This window comes from Octopus sinensis, linkage group LG8 (assembly GCF_006345805.1).
Source record: "Octopus sinensis linkage group LG8, ASM634580v1, whole genome shotgun sequence".
Lineage (NCBI taxonomy): Eukaryota > Metazoa > Mollusca > Cephalopoda > Octopoda > Octopodidae > Octopus > Octopus sinensis.
This window is the reverse complement of record NC_043004.1, coordinates 86,906,680-86,929,168: the sequence shown is the minus strand read 5'-3', so window position 1 is coordinate 86,929,168 and position 22,489 is coordinate 86,906,680. Positions and strand designations below refer to the sequence as shown.

Genomic DNA, 22,489 nt, shown 5'->3' with positions numbered 1-22,489 from the left:
TCCTGAGATTTGCCAACACTACACCTGATTTTCTCCCCTCCATACACATGCAAGCATGTATCTGACTCATACACTGTTCACTTTCCAGACATTTGTACATTACTGCATATGCTTTATACGCACTTTTGACAAGTTGTGGTGTACCTGAGCACTGTATACAATAATTTCATTATTATTATTATAATTTGCTTGTCACTATGTCCAAAATACATCATCCTTTAATGTCTGTTTTCCATGCTTACAAACAGGAGAGCTGCACCAGATTCTCATCTGATTTGGCCTGGTTTCTACAGCTGGATGCCCTTTCCAACGTCAACCACTTTATACTAAAATCTTATATTGCTATTAACTTCATCTTTGAGTTATATATTAACAATATTTATACTCTACATTGCTTTTTGATAAGTTTAGTCACTCACATGGCATTGGTCATTTTGAGGCTATAGTAGAAAACACTTGCCCGTGGTGCAATTTAGTTATGAAAAGAATTTCTTAACCACATATCCATGTTTGTAGTTAGTTAGGAAAATCATAATCTTAAATATTTAAATTATATAAATTTCTAAGTTCAGCACAAGAATAAAAATTTGTTAGCAGAAAGACTAACAGATTATATTGATCTCCAGTAACATTAAAAGCAAATATTTGAATAGAGATTGTAAACAGATGAAGCTTAATACCATCTGGATGTATGTATATCATCCCAAACTAAGAACCAATATTTAAATGTACTAATGTTCTTATTTGCTAATACTGCACCTGTTATCATCATTATCATTTTTATGGCCACATTTTGTTTAGGGAAAGACTGTCATGACAGCATTCAATAACCATATGCCTTTACTGTTGCCAGTTCTTGTTCCCAAGTAAGGTACTTACTATCCTATCTTTTGTGCAAATAGAGTGCACAATGGTATGGCATATTTTTAAGGCAGGCATAAATATCAACGCTGCCTAAATTGTGAAACTGTTTTAAACTTCAATGCGAAGACAGAAACACACATATTCAAGCATATTGATACATACACACACAATGGGATTCTGTATAGTTTGCACAGAGTTTTGGTCAGCCAGGTGCTACGGAAAACATTTGCTCATAGTAATAATACAATAAGGGGAAACTTGAAACCCTATGGTTACAAAAAGAGCCTCTTAATCATTGCCTGTGATTAGGCTGAAAAATTATATCTTTGGTATTTTAATTGTATAAATTTGGTCAATCCAGGGCTGTTGTAGAAGACACATGCCTGAAATGCTGCAGGGTTCAGTCTCACTGCATGGCACCTTGGATAAATATCTTGTACTATAAACCCAAAGCCTTGTGAGTGAATTTCAGAAATGGGATGTGAGAAAGCCCATCAAGTGTGTGTGTGTGTTAGTTTTCCAGATCCCTTGACTTGACACTGCATGAAGGTGTCCATTTCCAATCTCCCCTGTAAAAATGCCAAGCCTTGGAGATATGGCAAGGGTTGGTGACAGGAAGGGCATCCGGCCAGAGAAAATCTGCTTCAAAAGATTTTGTCTGAGTCATGTGATCATGAAAAAGTGGATGTTGAAACGATGATGATGATGATAAAATTCCTAATTTTAGGCACATAACTACAAATTTGTTTGGAGAGAGAGGCTAATAAATTATATATCAATCTCCAGAAGGATAAAAGGTAAAGATAGAGATGAAACTAAACACCAGAAGGCATATCGTCCATTACTTCACCAATTCTTCCCATAACTTTTGAATCAGAATACATTCCACAAGATTTAACATAAAGACTATAGATTGAAAATAAATTCTTACTTGATTCTCCAGAGGAATTTCGTTTCTTCTTTTTATCCTTTTCTTCTTTATGGTTTTGTGCTTCAAGATAACCATCAGGGTACTAAAAAAATCAAAGTAGAAGTTTGAGAATAGCAGAAAAAAATTGAGATTGAGGGTGGTGGGGAGAAAACAGCAGGTAAGTGGAGCAATCCAAGAAAATGCTAAAAAGACACATGCTGCTTACCTGCATGGCGAGACCAAGCTCTTTAATACGTTTTTTGCCTGAATTTGTCCATGGTGCAGCTTGCGTATCATCTCTCCGTAAAAAGTAACGCCAAACCAGAAATCCAGACTTTCCTTTAGCTGGCCAATATTTGACAATCTGAAATTTAAAAGAAGAATCTTTAAAATTTGGAGATGAGGGCAATGATAGAATTAAGTGAAAAAAGATTTTAATTCAGATAATTATGTGTTTATTTACCATACTATTCAATGAGTTTTAAGTCGAAAAATTCCCATTCCCCCACCCCTATTTCTGTTGAAATACACTGCCTTTTATCTGTTTCAGTCGTTTGACTGCAGCCATGCTGGAGCACCGCCTTTAGTCAAACAAATCAATTGCAGGACTTATTCTTTGTAAGATAGTACTTATTTTATTAGTCTCTTTTGCCGAACCGCAAAGTTACAGGGACATAAACACATCAACATCAGTTGTCAAGCGATGGTAGGGGGACAAACACATACACACACACACACACATATATATATATATATATGTATATACACGACAGGCTTCTTTCAGTTTCTGCCTACCAAATCCATTCACAAAGCTTTGGTCGGCCTGAGGCTAGAGAAGACACTTACCCAAGGCGCCACACAGTGTGACTGAACTCAGAACCATATGGTTGGTAAGCAAGCTACTTGCCACACAGCCACTCCTGCACCTTTGTTTCAATTATTATTATTCTTATTATTATTTTGAAAATAATGAATTCAGTAAAATAACTTAAGCTGGTGCCTCAGGTGGAGAACTGGCAGAATGAATCATTAGCACACCAGGCAAAATGATTAGCAGCATTTCATCCATCTCTTTACATTTTGAGTTCAAATTCTGTCATGGTCAACTTTGCCTTTCATCCCTTAAGGGTTGATAAAATAAGTACCAGTTGAGCACTGGGGTTGATGTAATAAACTTACCACCCCTCTGAAATTGCTGATTTTGTGCCAAAATTTGAAACGATAATTAAGCTGGTGTTTGGAACATAAATACGAAATTTTGATAGGTTTTAATCCTTTAGTATTCAAAGTGGCTATATCAGGCCTAAATATTCCACTAGTAATATGTTCAAACTGGCCAGGTCAGGCCTCTCAGATCTACTCTACAATGTCATTCTAAAAATAAACAGTCATATATTGTTGAAATCTTGAAGGTACGAGATAATGTTTAATAAATTCAAAGCAATATGAACAAATAAGCATTACGTTTGACAAAGTAATCTGAATGCTAATGTTAAAATCACAAAGTACTGTTAGATTTCAGAAAATCCAACAATCACTTGCCTTATAAATACCATCATATCGATTGCCTTCTAGAGGAGCGTATTTGGAATGTTTGCGGCCTTTACAACTGCGCACTACACGTACAGGCTTACCAGCACGCCAGTCCTTAGCTTCAGTACCTTTCTTATCATCCAGTGGAGCATTGCAGTTGCGTGCAAGGGCCCTGATTGCCAAAAGAGAAAAAAAAAAAAAAGGATAGACATGAAAGTGATGTTTGTTAAGATATTGATAAAATTACAATACAGAGCAAACAAGGTTATAAACTTACTTGTTATATCGAGTTAAGGTCTGATCACAAGATTGCTCTGCAGTTCTTTTGTTCCCTGACAGATCTCTGCCACCACTTCCTGTGTATGTGAAATCATCACCATTGTCCTGTTAATTAAATTAAAAGTTAAAAGCAAAGAATGACGAGTGAATGACATTTACACGACTATACATATCTCAGGATTTTTCATTTACTGCTTTCGATCACAAGATTGCAGCCAAATCAGGCATTATTGCCTTCAAGGGTTCAGTCAAACAAATCGACCCCAGTGCTTAATTTTATGTCAGGCACTGATTCCACTGGTCTCTTTTAACTAAATGCTAAGTTATAGGGACATAAACAAACCAATATTGGTTGTCAGGTGAATGAGGGAGTGACAGAAATACATCCAGTACACTCTGTAAAGTGGTTGGGGTTAGGAAGGGCATCCAGCTGCAGAAACCATGCCAAAACAGATAAATGGAACCTAGCGTAGCTCTCCAGCCGGCCAGCTCCATTCAAACCAACCAACCCATGCCAGCATGGAAAGCAGATATTACATGATGATGATTATATACAACAGGCTTCCACACAGTTCCCATCTACCAAATTCAGTCACAAGGCATTGCTTAACCCAAGATTATAGCAGAAGATACTTGCCCAAGGTGATGCACAGAACACTGACCCCAAAATCACAGGGTTGCAAAATGAGCTTCTTAATTACAAAAAGATTTCAAACCAATTTATGTGCTATATTTCATACAATTATTTTTGTGGATACATGCATCATCATCATCATTTAACATCCATTTTCAATGCTGATATGGGTTGGACAGTTTGACAAGAGCTGGCCAGCCAGAGAGCTGTACCAGGATCCAATTGTCTATTTTGGCAATTTGGCAAGGTTTCCACAGCTGGATTCCCTTCCTAATGCCAACCACTTTACAGAGTGTACTGGGTGCTTTTTACATGGTTACCAGCACGGGTAATTTTTGTTACACAAAATTTTATTTTCAGAACAACAAACTACTGAATACAAAATATTTATTCAACTAAATGCATGTGGGTGCAATCTCTTTCCCCTCCCCCTCCATGCCTGCTGTTGTCAGCAATCATAGATTTCCATGCCAACATCTTTAACACTCTACTTGTGTCCTACTGTCCTGAGATTACCCTCAAAGTAGAGAGCTTATCTAATTTATCAGCAAGAGGACTGGTTCGCATGACAACATATTTCACATTTTTCAACAAACATTTTATAATAAGTTGGGAAAGTGGAACATCTCTATATGTAGGATCAATTGTACTATTCAAGCCACAAATTTAAAAGGCATTTCATTATAGAAATGAGGATACTACATAACACTCCTATTTATGGCTTTGCAACTGGTGTTATTGAGTAAAATGAATTATAAAAATTCTTACTCAAAAAGAAACAAATAGTTTAAAGTTGCATAATCATAAAAATGAGGATACTACATAATTTCTTTTTTTATTTCATACATAATAGGAATAAAAGTAGATGCCACTCCTATTTATGGCTTTGCAACTGGTGTTATTGAGTAAAATGAATTATAAAAATTCCTACTTAAAAAGAAACAAATAGTTTAAAGTTGCATAATCATAAAAATATGCAAAGGAATGAAATGAGAAAGAAATGAAAAAGACTCCACATGATTTTTAAAAAAAAAATTTTTTTTTTTATCTTTTCAAATAGTCTTGCTAATCTGTAGGATAGTTTTGTTGGGCAACTGTTCTTTGCCAGCAGAATTTGTTGAGGTAGATTTTCTACAGCCAAATGCCTTTCCTGCTGTCAACATTCACCTGTTTCTAGAAAACTAATATTTTCTCCAAGCCAAATATATTTTCATTGCAGGTTGGGAAGAAAGGACACCACTTGTATGACAATGGCACTTGTTTACAACTATAGTGTGATGTGTGGAGGCGCAATGGCCCAGTGGTTAGGGCTGCAGACTCGTGGTTGGAGGATCACGGTTTTGATTCCCAGACCGGGCGTTGCGTGTGTTTATTGAACGCAAACGCCTAAAAGCTTCTTGAGGCTCCGGCAGGGGGTGGTGGCGACCCCTGTTGTACTCTTTCGCCACAACTTTCTCTCACTCTCGCTTCCTGTTTCTTGAGTAATGCTGCGATGGACTGGCGTCCCGTCCAGCTGGGGGGAACATATACACCACACAAACTGGGAAACTGGGCCCATGAGCCTGGTTAGGCTTGAAAAGGGTGACATTTATCGTTATAGTGTGATGTAAAAACAATGAAACACAAGACACACTCATGATGGACTTATTTCAGTTTCTTGCCTATCGCATCTATTCACAAGGTCAGCTTGGAGCTACAATAGAAGACACTTGCCCAAAGTACCAGGCAGTGGAATTGAACCCAAGACCATATGGTTGGGAAGCTGCATATTTCTTAACCACACAGCCAGAGAAAAACAAGACTAGAGTGAAAGAAAGAGCATCCAATTACTTTTAATATAGAGGAGAGAAAGAAAGACTAATGAAATGGTGAAGAGGAAAAAGAGGCAAGCTGCCTGCTGAGTAAAAGCAGGAGAGAGAGTAAAACAATAGAGTGAGAGTGTGTATGTGGCGCAGATGGTCTAAACAAGTTACTGTTGTGAAAAAGAACTGCCGTCTACTTTAAATGGAAACAAGAACAAAGATGCCTACTCACTACATCATCCTCATATCCTCCAGAAAGTACAATTGAAAATGCACCCACATCCTCACGGCCATGGATGCCTGCAACATGAGGTCTGTGAATTCCTGCTTCACTGACCTGAAAAATAAATCTTGAGATTAAAAACAAGGCTAAGAAAAAGAAAAAAAAAGGGACATGATAAGGGGTGAAGTGGAGAGAAATCAAAGAAAATAATGAACACTCCAGATATGCGATCACATTCACATCATTCCATTCCCACTCTCTACAGAAAAAAAAAACAATAACTTTACAAAGGAAAGTAGTGCCATTAGCCTTATTTAGTATTGCTTAGGTTGGGGGTGGTGAAGATGCTGCTTTTTGAATTCATGTAGAGCTGATGGAGGAGTCTTATCTTTTCAAGGCCCCCAACTACAGAGAAAGCAGTGTAGTTTTGGAATAAAAGATGTCAATGTACAAAAAGTTAAAGAGGAATGAGGTTGGTGTCATTTACATAGGAATAAGTTTACAAGGGAAAGTAAGATCATTAATACAGAGCAGGAGAAATAACAGACACCTTTTCAAGGAACAAACCAGATCTGACAGAATGTGAACTGGAGTGAACCTGTCAATGTATGATGTTATGGATCAGTATCAGTTTCATAGGGAACTTTTAATCCCCCAAAAGAGTTACAAACAGGGTCCATATGCTGTGGGAAAACAGTAAAGTTTTAGTAATGAAACACTGATTTTGCTGAAGGGCAAGGGACAACACAGTAGAGCAAGTAATGGTTTCTTCTACAGAAACCATTATTGGTAGTCAATCACAAAGGAAAAATACTCAATATGATTATGGAATTAGTTGTTTACATAACTCTCCACTATGTTTGATATCCTGAAAGTGAAGGAAAAGTTTATAGGGTCAAAAAGATTGCCCTTCTATGGAATATGGACACAGCATTACATGTGTCAAATGACTGGGATACGTCCCTGTTGAGAGAGAATGATTTGATAATTTGGTAAAGATGCTAGCCCTGCAGCATGCTATTTGAGAACAATCAAAAGGATACTGTCAAAATGTACTGAGGTAAGCAGGGAAGATCTCATGCTAAGCAATTGTGAATAAGTGGTGGAGTGAATAAGGAAGCCACATGAGTTGGATAAAGTGACTTTAAAAAGACTGCCATCATCCTGGTTGTGTGGCAAATGAGTTATTTTCTGGAAGGTTGAGACTCATTTGTCAAGAAACTGAAAGGCTCACCACACAATGCATATAAAACATTTTTGCTTTCCTGACAGCTGGCCTTCCAGGTGTTGTTGTGAATAAATGCTTTCACATTTAGTGATGGTAAATAAAATTCTCAAGATGTTGCAGACAGTAGACTTAATCTCTGTGAGTGCAACACAGGTGCTAGTAAACCACTAGGGATGGCTGGTGGGGGGATGTCTTTAGACTTTGGTTGTGAGTGACATGCTTAAGAAACTTTTACTGGTTACCTGCATAACTAATTGGGACAGTGTTTCTGCCATTTAAGAAAGAAAAAAAAAACCCCCACAAAAAGCAGAATATTTTATGTTTGAGAGGGTGATTTCCTTTTATTCTTTAACAAATAAATAAAATACAGGAGTGGTCAGTTTAGTCCAACTACACCTACATCTTCCTGGGTCTTGTTCAAAATATTTGACAATACAGTTAATAAAATAGCCAAAGCAATTTCCTAAACTTGGTTTTGAATCATTTTTATACATTCACAACGTTTGATATGGAGAAGAGTACACATGAAAGACCAACATTCACCTATAATAAACACATAAATCTGAGAGTTTACATTCTTTTTAAATACTTGAAAGAAATATAGCACAACCACTACCATCATTGTGTTTCTCAGAGAATGTTCACAGATATCTAAATGTTTTATGTTGAAAGCTCACATTGGTGATGGTCTTATCTCCCTTTACACTGAATAGATTAGAAAGGTTTCCAACATTTTAAAAACTATGCACATAAAATAACCACTTTTGAAATAGACAAAAAGGACTTAGATAATAGGCATATTTGATTAAAAGAGCCCCAGTACTTTTTCAAAGGATATGTTCGATGGTCCATGGTTCTGACACAAATACCCTATGTTAAACGATCTACGAAATTAATTGAAACAAAGACTATATTTCCCAAAAAATATGGTAATAAAAAGGGTAAATAATGCCAAAAAATTACAAAAAAATGCAACAAAATTAAGTAAAATATTGGACTTCCAAAGATATATAAAAAAATTATTGAACAAGTACTATTTAACACTTTTGTTACCATATTTAAAAAATAATAAACTGTTAATGTTTCAATTAATTTTGAAATAAAAAATGTAGTAAAATAATTTCATTCAGCCGCTTTTTTTAAACCTAAATTAACATGAAATTCTAAGGGAAGGTTTTAATTTAAATCTTTTTAAAACAGAAGTTTGTATCATAGAACCAGGAATTTTCTCAGATAGGTTGGTATCAAAAAGGTTTTAGAATATTTTAGCATTGAGTCCATTGTAACTGCAGCAGAGAGGGAAGGAGGACTCAGTTTGGAAGAAACTTTACTTCTTAGTGGTAATAGCTATTGGTATAAACTAAAACTAAGAAAAGAAAAGATATTCTGTCAGAAACATTTAAATGAGAGATTGGCAATCTCTTCTTATGCTTATCACATATTTACCTGAACTCTAAATTTCCATGTTGTTCCAACAGGTACACCAGGAATAACACCAAAATGGTCTGGAGGGACCAGTGTACATTCCTTCTGCCGACCAACACATGCCATTCCCTGAAAATTACACACATAATAAAATTAAACAATGATTTTGGAGATCTAAGTCACTATTTTGTAAATGCAAGCAAATTGCAAATCTACTCAAGACAGTATATTACTAAAACTCAATTGTCCAGAGACAGCAGAATAGATTCAAGGAGAGAAACAGAACAAAATTAACTGTATCTCTATTGACTGTGAATAAAGTTAAAACAAACATATCTTATATTCATTTACAAATTAACAGAAACCCACATTAATATATTAATAATTCATTGAAGCTGGCAAGCTAGCAGAACCGTTAGCACACCAGGCAAAATGCTTCGCAGTATGCTCTGGGCTCAAATTCCACTGTGGTCAACTTTGCCTTTCATTCTTTCAGGATCGATAAAATATGTATCAGTTGAGCACTGGGTTCCATGTAATCAACTTAACCCCTCTCCCAAAATTGCTGGCCTTGTGTCCACAATTTGAAACCTGTATATTAATAATAATTCATTTTGCCTTCTTCTTAAACCAATTAGGTAACAGAAAGCTTCGTTTATTGGAACCATATAACAAATTATGATATAGTTCAATTTTAACTACAAGTAATGCAAAGATTAACACTTTTATCTTTTCTAAACATTAAAAACTTGTACAAGTATACTTACTTTACCCCAATCCCGTGTGCTGGTGTTTTTTGCTGAAGGCATTTTTGCTCTTTTCTTGCTTTCCTTTAGCCGTTCTCCTGCTTTAACTACAGTTCCATCGTCAACCTTGCACTCTGGACAGTACCTGTGGAACAATTTTCAGTATTTCATCTATTCGATATACATGACTCATGATTTGGTAAACAGATTCTGAAGGAAGCCTCTGCCTATCTCTCTCTCTGTACATGCATCTATTTTTGCATACCCTCAACTTGACATCCCATGGTAATTGTAATTGAGTTTCAGTCATACAAGCAGAGCCATTAGTTTCCAGCATTCTTTGAAAACGTGTTAGCTCGTGGCTATGGGGGAAATATCTTGCTGGGAAGTAGTTAAATGTTGGCAACAGGAAGGGTATCTGGCTCAGACTCCTTTCAACCATTGCAAGCATAGAAAAGTGAATTTATATATATGTGATTAGGAAGTTCACTTGCCAAAACATGTAGTTTCAGGTTCAGTCCCACTGTATAGCACCTTAGGCAAGTGACTTCTAATACAGCTTCAGGATAACCAAATCCTAGAATGGATTTGGTAGACAGAAACTGAAAGTCTGCCAAATATGCGTGTGTTTTGTCTCCATCTCTTGGCATCACATCATCATCGTTTAACGCCCATTCTCCATGCTAGCATGGGTTGGACAGTTCGACTGGGGATCTGGGAAGCCAGAAGGCTGCACCAGGCTCCGGTCTGATCTGGCAGTGTTTCTACAGCTGGATGCCCTTCCTAACGCCAACCACTCCGTGAGTGTAGTGGGTGCTTTTTACATGCCAGGCGAGGCTAGCAACGGCCATGATCGGATTGGTGCTTTTTACGTGCCACTGGCACAGAAGCCAGTCAAGGCAGCGCTGGCATTGGCAACGTTCGGATGATGCTTTTACGTGCCACCGGCACGGAAGCCAGTCTAGGCGGCGCATTGACATAAATTAATGTCGCTTATTATACAGTGCTTTGTTTCCAATCTTTTGTGTAAATAAGACAAACAACAGAGAATCTGCCTCAATTGATTCTATCTAACCCATACAAGCATGGAAAAGTGGATGTGAAAATAATAACAATGATGATAAACACTTACACAGAAAATGTATTTATAAACAGCAAAAGTAATATTTACCACTCATCCTCATCAGGTATCTTTTCTAATGGTGGTTTCAAGCAATCTAGATGGTACGCCATGTCACATTCATCACAAAGGATTTGTTTTTCAGGATTATTCTTGCCTCCACACACACTGCAGGCACAATGTCGACACTTTCGGCGTGGGTTGTCATTGCAGTAATCACATTCAGGTTTGTTCAATCCTGAAATAATCAGAAATGGTCAAATGATATAATACAGAAAATATACAGGAAGAAGGAAAATTTTAGGGATTAACCCTTTAGCATTCAGATTATTCTGTCAAATGTAAAGCTTATGTCTTCACACCATGTAAAATTAATCTTGCATCATTTCATGGCTTTGAGATTTCAATGATGTGATTGTTTATTTTTGAAATGACACAATAAGGTAGCTATGAATGACCATATCTGACTAGTTTGAACATAAAATAGGTAGAATATTTTGGCCGGGTATGGTCAGTTTAAACACTAAAGGGTTAAGTGAATGGACAACTGACTGGTAATGGTAAAAAGTACAAACGTTTAGCAGGAGAAGCTTCTGGATTCGTTAGCAAATGAGACTCATTCATTTGCATGCCAGCAGACTCAATAGTAAATATTTCATCACGGAATAGAAGGTGGCAGTTCTCTAAAGGTGTCAAGTCTACTCTGAAAAATTAAATGAAAGAAAATCAATACATTTCTTAAACAATAGGAAGCAATATGGTTCTTATAAAAAGGCTAGCTATTTTAACCTGTGCTTCGCTCGGGTTTTTGGTGGTGGTGGTGTTGTTTTGTGCGTGTTGTCTCCTGTTCCCTTTCTTCTTTTGTTCGGCTTTTTTGCCTGGTTCTTTTTATTGCCCTCTTCGTTACCCCACTTTCCAAAATCTCCCAAATTTTTACACCCACAATTAAAGATAACCGCCTCTAGCCCCTGCAGCAACATGAAAAGCCACCATTATTCAAACAGCGCAACTTGTCTATCCCATAAAACTCAATTTTTCCCATATTCCTCACTATGGCAACCAAATGGTAGCCCCGAGTGACTTGCAACCCTCCTCACACCATTGCCCACCCCATTTGAAAAACTTGTTGAAAATGTCTGTGTGTGTCTTCTTGTCTGGGTATTACATTAGAGTTGTAAGTGAACATCATTAAACTTCATGTCTTCATCTTCTGTGCAAACAAAATGCCAGGCCACAGGGGAAATATTAGTTTACCTGGAAACAAGTGAGGGATCATGATAGGAAAACCATCCAGCCGTAGAAAATCTGCTTCAAAGATTCTTTTTCATTGATGCAAGCATGGAAAAGTGGATATAGAAACTATAATTGATTTCATCACCATTATTTTTTCAACTAACTGAAAGCAAGCATGCTGAAACTTTGAAGTCGCTGTCGCGCATGCATGTGTGTGAAAAGACATAGCCTTTTCCCTTTCTTCTTTTGTTTGTCTTCTTTGCCTGGTTCTTTTTATTGCCCTCTTCTTTACCCCCCCCCCCTTCAAAACTCTCCCAAATTTTTACACCCACAAAGATAACTGCCTCTAGCCCCTGCAGCAACACAAAAAGCCACCATTATTCAAACAGCACAACTTGTCTATCCCATAAAATTCAATTTTTTCCATATTGCTGCACTCAGTATTGCTAGATTACGGGTTTGATTCCCAGACTAGGCAGCACTTTATGTGCCTGAACAAATCCAATTCATTTCATGCTGTTCCGGTTCACTCAGCTGCAATGGAATAGAATGCCGATCAGAGGGAATGTTGGTCAGCTTGCCTAGTCACAGGGGTGTCATTATTCGAAGGCTAAAATGATGTGAGGCACTTTGTGACCAGTGGTGTATTACAACTACAAAGAATCTGGCCAATACCATGAAATATATGTTTGTGTGTATTTTAAATAGAACCCCATAACTTAAAACAAAGCAAATATTCTTACCCAATGAAAGCAGTACCATAAAGTTCCTTTATAGTACGAGTATCCCTTTTGGATGTGACAATGCAATCATACCAATAACCTCGCTGTTCAGGGGAATCATAGTTATAGTTTGCCATTACTTTCTGTCCAACTGTTATGTCTTTGAACTTAATGATGTGGCGAGCACGTGGTCGAATTTGATTGCTGTCCAACTCAACTGGTTCGTCCTCTTCATAGCTGAAATGTATCAGAATACTTCTAATGCATAAGTCAATCACAAGATATAAAATAAAATAGAGCAATACATTATTTTCTGAAATAACACGATAAGTTTCACTCTGAATGAAGTGCGTGTATGTATGTGTGTATATATATATATATATATATATATATATATATAGGAAGGGCATCCAGCCGTAGAAACACTGCCAGATCTGACTGGGCCTGACGAAGCCTTCCAGCTTCACAGACCCCAGTTGACCCGTCCAACCCATGCTAGCATGGAAAGCGGACGCTAAATGATGATGACGATGATGATGATGATGATATATATATATATATCAGAAACACAGCACTCATGCAATCAAGATATTAACAGTATATAAAGGACAGTTAATTATATCATTATAAAAAATACATGTAGAAATCAGTGGTTTCCTGTTTTCTGCTATTATGAGGAGATAAGGTGTACAGGTACACACACACATAGGAAAAATCTAAGGCACCATAAATCAAATGTAGTTGAAACAACAATAAATATATTCTCAAAAAGCAGTGAAACTTATCTTTATCTTTCATTTGTTTCAGTCATTGGGATGAGGCTGTGCTGGGAAACTACCTTAAAGGGCTCAGTCAATCAAATTGACCCCATGACTTTATAGTTTGGTACTTATTTTGATCCATCTCTTTTGTCAAAATGCTAAGTTATGGAGATGTAAATCAACCAGCAGTAGAGGGAACAAACATAAATGCATGTAGATATTTATATATGACAAACTTCTATACATTTATTTCCACCTAAATTCACTCACAAGGCTGAAGGTGTCACACAATGGGACTGAACCTGAAACAAAATGGTTGCAAAGCAAACTTCGTAACCACAACAACCATGCAAGTATGTGGAATGACAATGAGACTTCAACATACAATCTTTGGACTTGAAAGTCAAACACCCTATCCAATATACAAAATATTTCATTCCAATTAACCAGTTGAGATAGAACCTTCATCAGATTGATTTTCAGATTGTTTAGAAGATATTTCACTATGATAATCCAAATGAATAGCTATTACCCAACAGAATTAAATAACTATCAATGATTTCCCTTGTTAAAATTTTATGGCTCAAAAGTTAAAACTCCAAGCTCAAGAAAGATAACTCCTCTACTCATATTTTGCTTTTTGTTTCATTCAGAGAAAGATCCATGCCTGAAATATTAACTTTATTGGTGTTGGTGTGATAGAGGTATGTTGTCTGTTATACTTTGTTTTGCTCATGAAAACTGAAGTTGCCATGTGCAGGCTTTAGACTAAATAATAGAGGTTCTCTAACAAATACTAATGTAAGATAAACATATCATCACACATTAGAAAAGACATAAAAAAAGCAAAAGTACCAGAACTTGATAAAACACCACAAAATGCAGTAAGGTGCCTGCTGATGGGTTGAGGGTCTAAAATGTATGAACAGCTTCTATACTGCAAACCTGTATGACTGATTATGCTGACACAGAAAAATGATTGTAAAAATGAAGTATACAAAAACTATTAAAGAAAGGATGGGGAAAAAAGGATTATGGTGGAGTTCTGGAAAGAAGTTTTGAAACATGATCTCAGTAGAAAAACTCCCTAATATTCTCAAATAAAGAAGCTGACCCAATGGATAATTAGGGAAAAAAAACCCACTAAGTATTGAAGATCAATATGACATTTTCATGTTTAAGCATATTATACACACACACACACACACACACACACACACACACACACAAACGTACATACAGCACAACAAAATATACTGAATAAATTAACCAAAAGAGCAAATTACCAAAATGGAATATTTTACTCATTACTTGAGGAAAACAATATTTTTCTTTTAGTTCCCACTCATATGAACACTAATGGCATGACTTTCTCTCACTTACAGCTAATTGTTTGAAAAGACAAGAGCATATGTGTGTGTGTGTGCACACTTGCTAATGGCACTCATTTGAATCTCCCTCTTTCTCTCTCTCTTTTTGCCATCTCTTTTCCACAGCTTGACAGACTTTTTACACCACAGGAATCTACCATTAGCACTAATATAACAGATAAATAACTTTTCAAATCAAATAAATGTTAAAACCAAAGTGCTAGGGGCTTAATTAAATTTCGAAACAATATATAATATTGTTTTGGTGCAGGTGTGGCTATGTGTTAAGAAGTTTACTCCCAAACCATATGATTCTGGGTTCAGTCCCACTTGAACAAGAGTCCTCTACTTATAACCTTGGGTCAACCAAAGCCTTGTGAGTGGATTTGGTAGATGGAAACTGAAAGAAGCCTGTTTTACACATATACACACAAGCTTGTGTGTCTTTCATCATCATCGTTTAACGTCCGCTTTCCATGTGTCTTTGTTTACCCAAACTGTTTGACAACTATTGTGGATGTTTTACATCCCTCTAACTTAGTGGTTCAGCAAAAAGGACTGATAGGATAAGTACCAGGCTAAAAAAAAAAACAATAAGTACAGGGGCCAATTTGTTTGAATAAAACTCTTGAAGGCAGTGCCCTGATATGGCCACAGTCTAAAGACTGAAGAAATAAAACAATACTGTAACAAATGTGGCAGTACAGTTCTATATTTAAGAGATGAGGAATTATGTACATTATTTACATTGGACGGATATTTGTCCTCATCTTGTTTGTTGTTAACACAATGTTTTGGCTGATATATACTCCAGCCTTCTTCAGGTGTCTTGGGGAAATTTCGAACCTGGGTTCTCATTCCTCAGGTATTTTTCGATGTTGTTATTATTATTATTGTTAAGGTCACTGCTTGGAATCGAACTTGGAATCTTGGGGTTAGTAGCCCGCACTCTTAACCACTATGCCATATTTTTCTATTGAGATGCATATGGTGTAGTGGTTAAGAGCGCGGGCTACTAACCCCAAGATTCTGAGTTTGATTCCAAGCAGTGATCTGAACAATAATAATAATAATATTGAAAAATACCTTAAGAACGAGAACCCAGGTTCAAAATTTCCCCAAGACACCTGAAAAAGGCTGGAGGGTATATCAGCCGAAACGTTTTAGCAACAAATAAGATGAGGACAAATATCCGTCATAATGTAAATGTGGCAATGTCGTAATTTATGATAAATCAAAAATTATGTGAATAAAGTAATACTCACCCATCAAAAACAATGGAATAAATAAATCCATCATTGGTTTTGGGAATATCTTTCAACAGTTTTTCTTTCCATTGGGCATCACTGAATTTAGAGTCTGTTTGTGTGTCCATTACTGGTAAACTGTCACAATGGTTAGCATTTTCATCAACAATAGTACCTTTTTCAGACAGCTTACTATCTGTTGAATTTGAATGAATTTGTTTGTTTTTATCAGCATTTTCATGAGACAAACCTGTGGAAGCATTGCACTCTTCATTGCTGATTCGTGTATCCAGTCTATTTTCTGTATCTGTCCTGCCAATATCGTTTACACAACCCTCAACTCTATCCCTGCTACATTCATTTTTATTATCTGAATTGACCACCTCTTGCAATGGGGTGGCAGTAGAGTCATTACCCTTTCGGGCATTTGTACAAACTTTTGGAATTATTTTAACAATTTTTGCCTCAAACCAAGCTCCCATTGTTGGGTCCCTGCCATCAATAATGTCACCTATCTGTAAATGAATAACACAAAAAAAAAAAAAAAAAAATCACATTATTTTCAAAGCTAACAAGAAAACTAATGAGCATCACATTTAAAAGACAGACTAGTGGGAAGGTTTAACAAATTTGCTATTAATTGTAAAACAGGAGATTTTTATTATGAGCCACTTTAACCTTTTTTGGGACACTCAGGCTGACTGATCAGCCCATGATACAAGCTGAAAGGGCTTTGAGGTCAATCCATCAGCCCAATGGAACAAATGTGAATGGTTTGTTCTGAAATGTAATAGTTAATCAGATCATTTTTCAGGAGATGTATCTCAATAGAAAAATATTTTGGTCTTTTTGGCTACACATACCAAAATGTGTCTCAAAAGGGTTAAATAATTCACAGCAGAAGGCACCAAAAATATTAGAGCTTCCTTAAGAAGATAAAGCAGTGATTCTTCAACTTTTGTAGAATCATCTTCATTGATTCTACATTTCATTCTCAGTTCCTAGATTAGTTTTCATACAATAAAAAGTAAGATTAATTTATTCCAAATGAGTACACCCATATACAATGTGTTCTAGCAACTGGTTGCAATTGTGATTTGACATCAGATTACTTAACTTCATGTACAGGTCACAATTTTAATGAAAACTTGGTCTCAGATAATAAATTTTAAAATCTAAGCCAAGAGAACCCCCAACTGAAGATGAACATTGCTGGAATTCTTTAGAAATTATAAAATTGTTTCTTCATAATAGCACAAAAACTGGTTTTATGTATAGCATTTTATCTCCATAAGAACCAAGGAAAAACATTTTATCTAAATATAACTGATTTTCATTAGTAACTTATGTCAATTGTATCAAAATTTAACAAAAAAATAAGTTAACATCTTTCATAAAAAAAAAATACATACTTTATAAATACTATCTGAAATATCTTCTGTTTCACCAGACAACTGTCCAGATGTAGAAGCTTTAGCTGCTGGAAGACAGGATTCAGGCTAATAAAAAAAAGAAGGATTGAAAATGTAAATAAATAAATATACAGTTCTAAATTCTGAGATACTAAACTGTTACAATTTTAAATTCTGCTGCAACCCCCCCCCCCTTTTTTAATCACTTAATTATCTTTCTATTGTGAATTTAATGATAAAAATATCTGCTCTAACATGTAAATATTTAAATGTTAAAATGCTGTCATTTCAGAAAAGATTTTTTTTTTCCTTAGTGATGCCCTTAATGTATAATAAGGACAATATTTTCTCTACAGATGTCCAAAAATTATTTTTAAACACGTCTTTGTTGACTAAATGACGTGCTATTTGGTTAATCTTTATTCAACTACTGCGTGCCTTTGGCAATTTTCAGGTGCTCTAAGGGTGGTGGGAGAAAGTTATTCTTAACCCAATTGCCTACAACAGGCGACACTCTGATAAAAACTGTCACAGTCTAGGTCAGTGACCGTCGACCATTTTTTTGGCCTATGGATCCTTTTGATTCCTACCATTCACTGTTTTAAACAATCCTATTATTTTATATTTTATAATCAAATATTATACGGAATTGTATTAAAAAATTAAACTATTTTGTGTATTGTAGAAACATGAGCAATTTATTGCACATAAATTTTAGCAAAACCTTATATGGACTCTGGTTGAGAACCACTGGTCTGGGCAGTAGAGTTAAAACAGTTCTTCAGAATGGATAGTTTGATAGATTTAGAAATTTACAACTAAGCATATAAACATTATGCGGTTAACAAAAGCCAAAAAAGGAAAACTGAACTTTATTCTGGAAAGGATTAAAAGTATATAAATCTGTGAATTAGTGAATGATATCAACTGAACTCTAATTTGTAAATGTATAACATGTGCAAAGAAATGAAAGGTGAAGCTCATACAATAAAACATAACGGACATTAAAAATAATTCTAATAATCTTAATCGTTTAGCATTCAGATCAGTCAAATCTAATACATATTTAATCTCATTGATATGAATCAATCATGTATTATCTCGTAGCTTTGAAATTTCAATGATGTGACTGTTGATTTTTACATTGGCATTGTTAATTAGGTGTGAGATCAGATCTGGCCAGTTTAAACATAAAACAAGTAAAAAAAGATTTGAGCCCAAATATAGCCAGTTTAAATACTAAAGGGTTAAATATATCAGAGATGGAGGCACAATGACCCAGTTGTTAGGGCAGTGGACCCGAGGTCGGAGGATCATGGTTTTGATTCCCAGACCGGGCATTGGGTGTGTTTATTGAGTGAAAACACCTAAAGCTCCACGAGGCTCCGGCAGGGGGTAGTGGCGACCCCTGTTGTACTCCTTCGCCCCAACTTTCTCTCACTCTTTCTTCCTGTTTCTTGAGTAACACTGCGATGGACTGGTGTCCCATCCAGCTGGGGGGAACACATACGCCACAGAAACCAGGAAACTGGGCCTATGAGCTTGGCTAGGATTGAAAAAGGTGCATAAATAAATATATCAGAGCACCACCCAGTGTTCCAGCCATTTTTCACTGCATACATGTGTCCTCACACTCCAGTTCTTGAACTTCGATTTGACTTTTCCTCAGAGTGGGATGGCCAAAATGGTAGAATGCAAACACTTTTTGTTTTTTATTTGAATTGTGCAAGAGTTAATTTTAACTTTAAGGCTTCAGGGATCCATAAAATAAGCATTAGCAATTGTATTAGGTTCATTGTCACTTTCTCTCTCTCTCTAATTTACAATGTATCAATCAATATCAAAAATTATTACATTGTTTCACCTGATAAATTTTAGCTCTCTTGGTTAACTGTTTTTGTAGTAATATATATATATATATATATATATATATATATATATATATACATACACTCTTTACTCTTACTCTTTTACTTGTTTCAGTTATGTGACTGTGGCCATGCTGCAGCACCACTTTTAGTCGAGCAAATCGACCCCAGGACTTATTCTTTCTAAGCCTAGTACTTATTCTATTGGTCTCTTTTGCCGAACTGCTAAGTTACGGGGACGTAAACACATCAGCATCAGTTGTCAAGCGATGTTGGGGGTACAAACACAGACACACAAACACATATACACACACATATATATATATATACATATATATGATGGGCTTCTTTCAGATTCCGCCTACCAAATCCATTCACAAGGCTTTGGTTGGCCTGAGGCTATAGTAGAAGACACTTGCCCAAGGTGCCATGCAGTGGGACTGAACCTAGAACCATGTGGTTGGTAAGCAAGCTACTTACCACACAGCCACTCCTATGCCTTATATATATATATATATATATATATATAAATAAAATATTTGGATTTGTGAGTTTTCGAGGAATGTGTCCATACACCATTTTAATCATTTTAGTAATTCCATGTTGTTATTTTTATGTAATTCTTAATATATTTATAAACTTAAAGTGTTACATTTTACTCATTACAGTTCTCTATTATCAGTAAAGCTAATAAGAAACACTAACGGAGTAGAAGCAATTATTTTAAAACAAAAATTGACTATAAATAAGTTGATACTCAATATAACATACCCACAGATGAAATAATCACTAAAAGGGGATAATCTATTTTAATTATGTATAATAATTTGCTATTTGTATCAGAGATGCTAACTCATATTTCCTTTTATCTCAAACAAATCAAGTAAAGATGTATAGATATAACAGACGATAAGTACTATTTGCCCACAAACTTTTTATAATCGAGGGCTAACTTCAATAAAGAGAGATAACAACAGCTTGAGCTGACATTTTGCTATGAAATGCAGACTATATTTGCTTCAAATTGTTGTCGATTATTGTTTGTACTTGAGGAATGTGGCCTTCACGTGCGTTTATGTATCAAAACATTAGGCAGTATGTTATACACCCTTTCCTTTCTATATTAATTTAGAAATCAATGCAGGAAATTTTGATACAACATAAAGGACATAATGGAAATTAATATGCACAAGTCAAATTTTGCAACTCCATTACATCATATATGAAAAATAACATCGCCCACAAGAAAAAATCCGAGTTAGTCAAGTCTGGGGGATGTGAAGGCCAGCTCACATTGCCGTAGCGGGAGATTATTCTCTCTCCAAAGCACTATCATAACAACTGCATTCTCTTGCAGTATGAATAGTTGCCCCATCTTGCTGGAACTGTATATGAGGTCTACTTTGAATGGCCTTCACATTCCCCAGACTTTAGCCCAGATTTTTTCTTGTGGGGATACCTGGAGGAGAGGGTTTATGTCAACAAACCGGAGACCCTGGTGCAACTGAAGGAGAATATTGATAGAGAAATCAAAGAAGTGGGGTCTGAAACTCTTGAGGGCGTTATGGTGCAAGCTTTGGAAAAAATTGTCAATTGAAAATACATGTGCTGTTTAGAAATGAAAAGCAACAATTATTTAATGATGAAAAGAAAGGGATTGAAAGCTCTCAAGTAGACAAATTTGAAATATAACTTACCATTTTATTTTCCTTGTCTGAAGAGTTAGAATTCTCTTCACTCTCATATTCAATTGGTTTTGGTTCATCTTTCTGTACAGGTGCTACTGGGATTTTCTGCCGTATCATCAACTGAATGAGGTCATTGAGGCCAACATTATAATCAAACAAAGTATGGCCATTTACAAGCTAAAAGAAGAAAATAAAACAGAAAACTTAATAATATTTAAATTGTCATATTTACTGGCTTATAAAACATCAATTTGTGTAATAACTTTCATCTTTAGATTCCATACATTTTACATTTAAAATTGATAACTGCAAATATTTCTTAATGAAATTTCCTATTATACATGGAGAAGCTCAAGAAAGTATTCTCTCATGAATATATAATTAAAAAATGGTTCTAAATGAAAATATATGGCTGAATGATCAGCATTTAACCCTTTGGCATTCAAATTACTCTTTGAAATGTGATGCTTTTTTATTCACATTGGTTTGAATTAATCATGCATTATCTCATAGCTTTGAGATTTCAATGAGGTGATTGTTTATTTTTTGAATGACATTGTAGAACATGTATGAGAGGTTGGATCATGTCAGTTTGAACATAAAACAAGTAGGATATTTTGGATCAGGTATGGCTGGTTTAAATGCTAAGTCAGTTGTCTCTTTTATTTGTTTCAGTCATTTGACTGTGGCCATGCTGGAGCACCGCCTTTAGTCAAGCAAATTGACCCCAGGGCTTATTCTATCGGTCTCTTTTGCCAAACTGCTAAGTTACAACCATCGGTTGTCAAGCGATGTTGGCGGTGGGGAGGGGGGACAAACAGACACACACACACACACACACATACATATATATATATATATATATATGACGGGCTTCTTTCAGTTTCCATCTACAAAATCCACTCACAAGGCTTTGGTTGGCCCGAGGCTATAGTAGAAGACACTTGCCCCAGGTGCCACACAGTGTGATTGGACCCGGAACCATGTGGTTTGTAAGCAAGCTACTTACCACACAGCCACTAGTGCACCTATAACTATTTCTGCAGCTGTTCCTGGAAAACAGTGAAATTTGGACTGATTCCACTACTCTTATGTTATATGTGATATTCCTTTTTTTTTTATCTAATAATCAGAATCAGAAGGACAGCACCCATAACCTTCACACCCCATCCCATCAAAACTGTTAAGATCTAACCTGAGTACCTGTGGCAAAACATACAAGTGGATACCTGAAAACCCGGAAACAAAAAATTCAGCTAAAAACATCTAAGGATCAGGTGACAGTGCAAAACTTACTAAACAGTATCTTAGATAGGTACACTTCCTGCCCAAGAATCTTTCAATACCTCCAGTAATTAGCTAGTAATCATTTTAATAACAACCAAAGCCAAGGAAGGTTGTTTTGCAGCAAAATGAACAAAAGA

At 36.0% G+C, this 22,489-nt stretch overlaps 1 protein-coding gene across 1 annotated transcript in view; it reads right to left on the bottom strand.

Moving 5' to 3' along the window:
- The window catches only part of LOC115214982 (E3 ubiquitin-protein ligase UHRF1), a 64,369-nt gene that overhangs the window by 5,453 nt on the left and 36,427 nt on the right, over positions 1–22,489 (bottom strand). The window contains exons 2-14 of the mRNA XM_029784081.2: positions 21,075–21,242; positions 17,510–17,596; positions 16,116–16,612; positions 12,741–12,956; positions 11,340–11,467; positions 10,816–11,002; positions 9,666–9,789; positions 8,920–9,027; positions 6,255–6,359; positions 3,585–3,691; positions 3,317–3,479; positions 2,001–2,138; positions 1,796–1,877 (exon numbers count right to left, since the gene is read on the bottom strand). Coding sequence (XP_029639941.1) covers positions 1,796–1,877; positions 2,001–2,138; positions 3,317–3,479; positions 3,585–3,691; positions 6,255–6,359; positions 8,920–9,027; positions 9,666–9,789; positions 10,816–11,002; positions 11,340–11,467; positions 12,741–12,956; positions 16,116–16,612; positions 17,510–17,596; positions 21,075–21,242 — 2,110 coding nt within the window. The remainder of the gene's footprint in view (positions 1–1,795; positions 1,878–2,000; positions 2,139–3,316; positions 3,480–3,584; positions 3,692–6,254; positions 6,360–8,919; positions 9,028–9,665; positions 9,790–10,815; positions 11,003–11,339; positions 11,468–12,740; positions 12,957–16,115; positions 16,613–17,509; positions 17,597–21,074; positions 21,243–22,489) is intronic.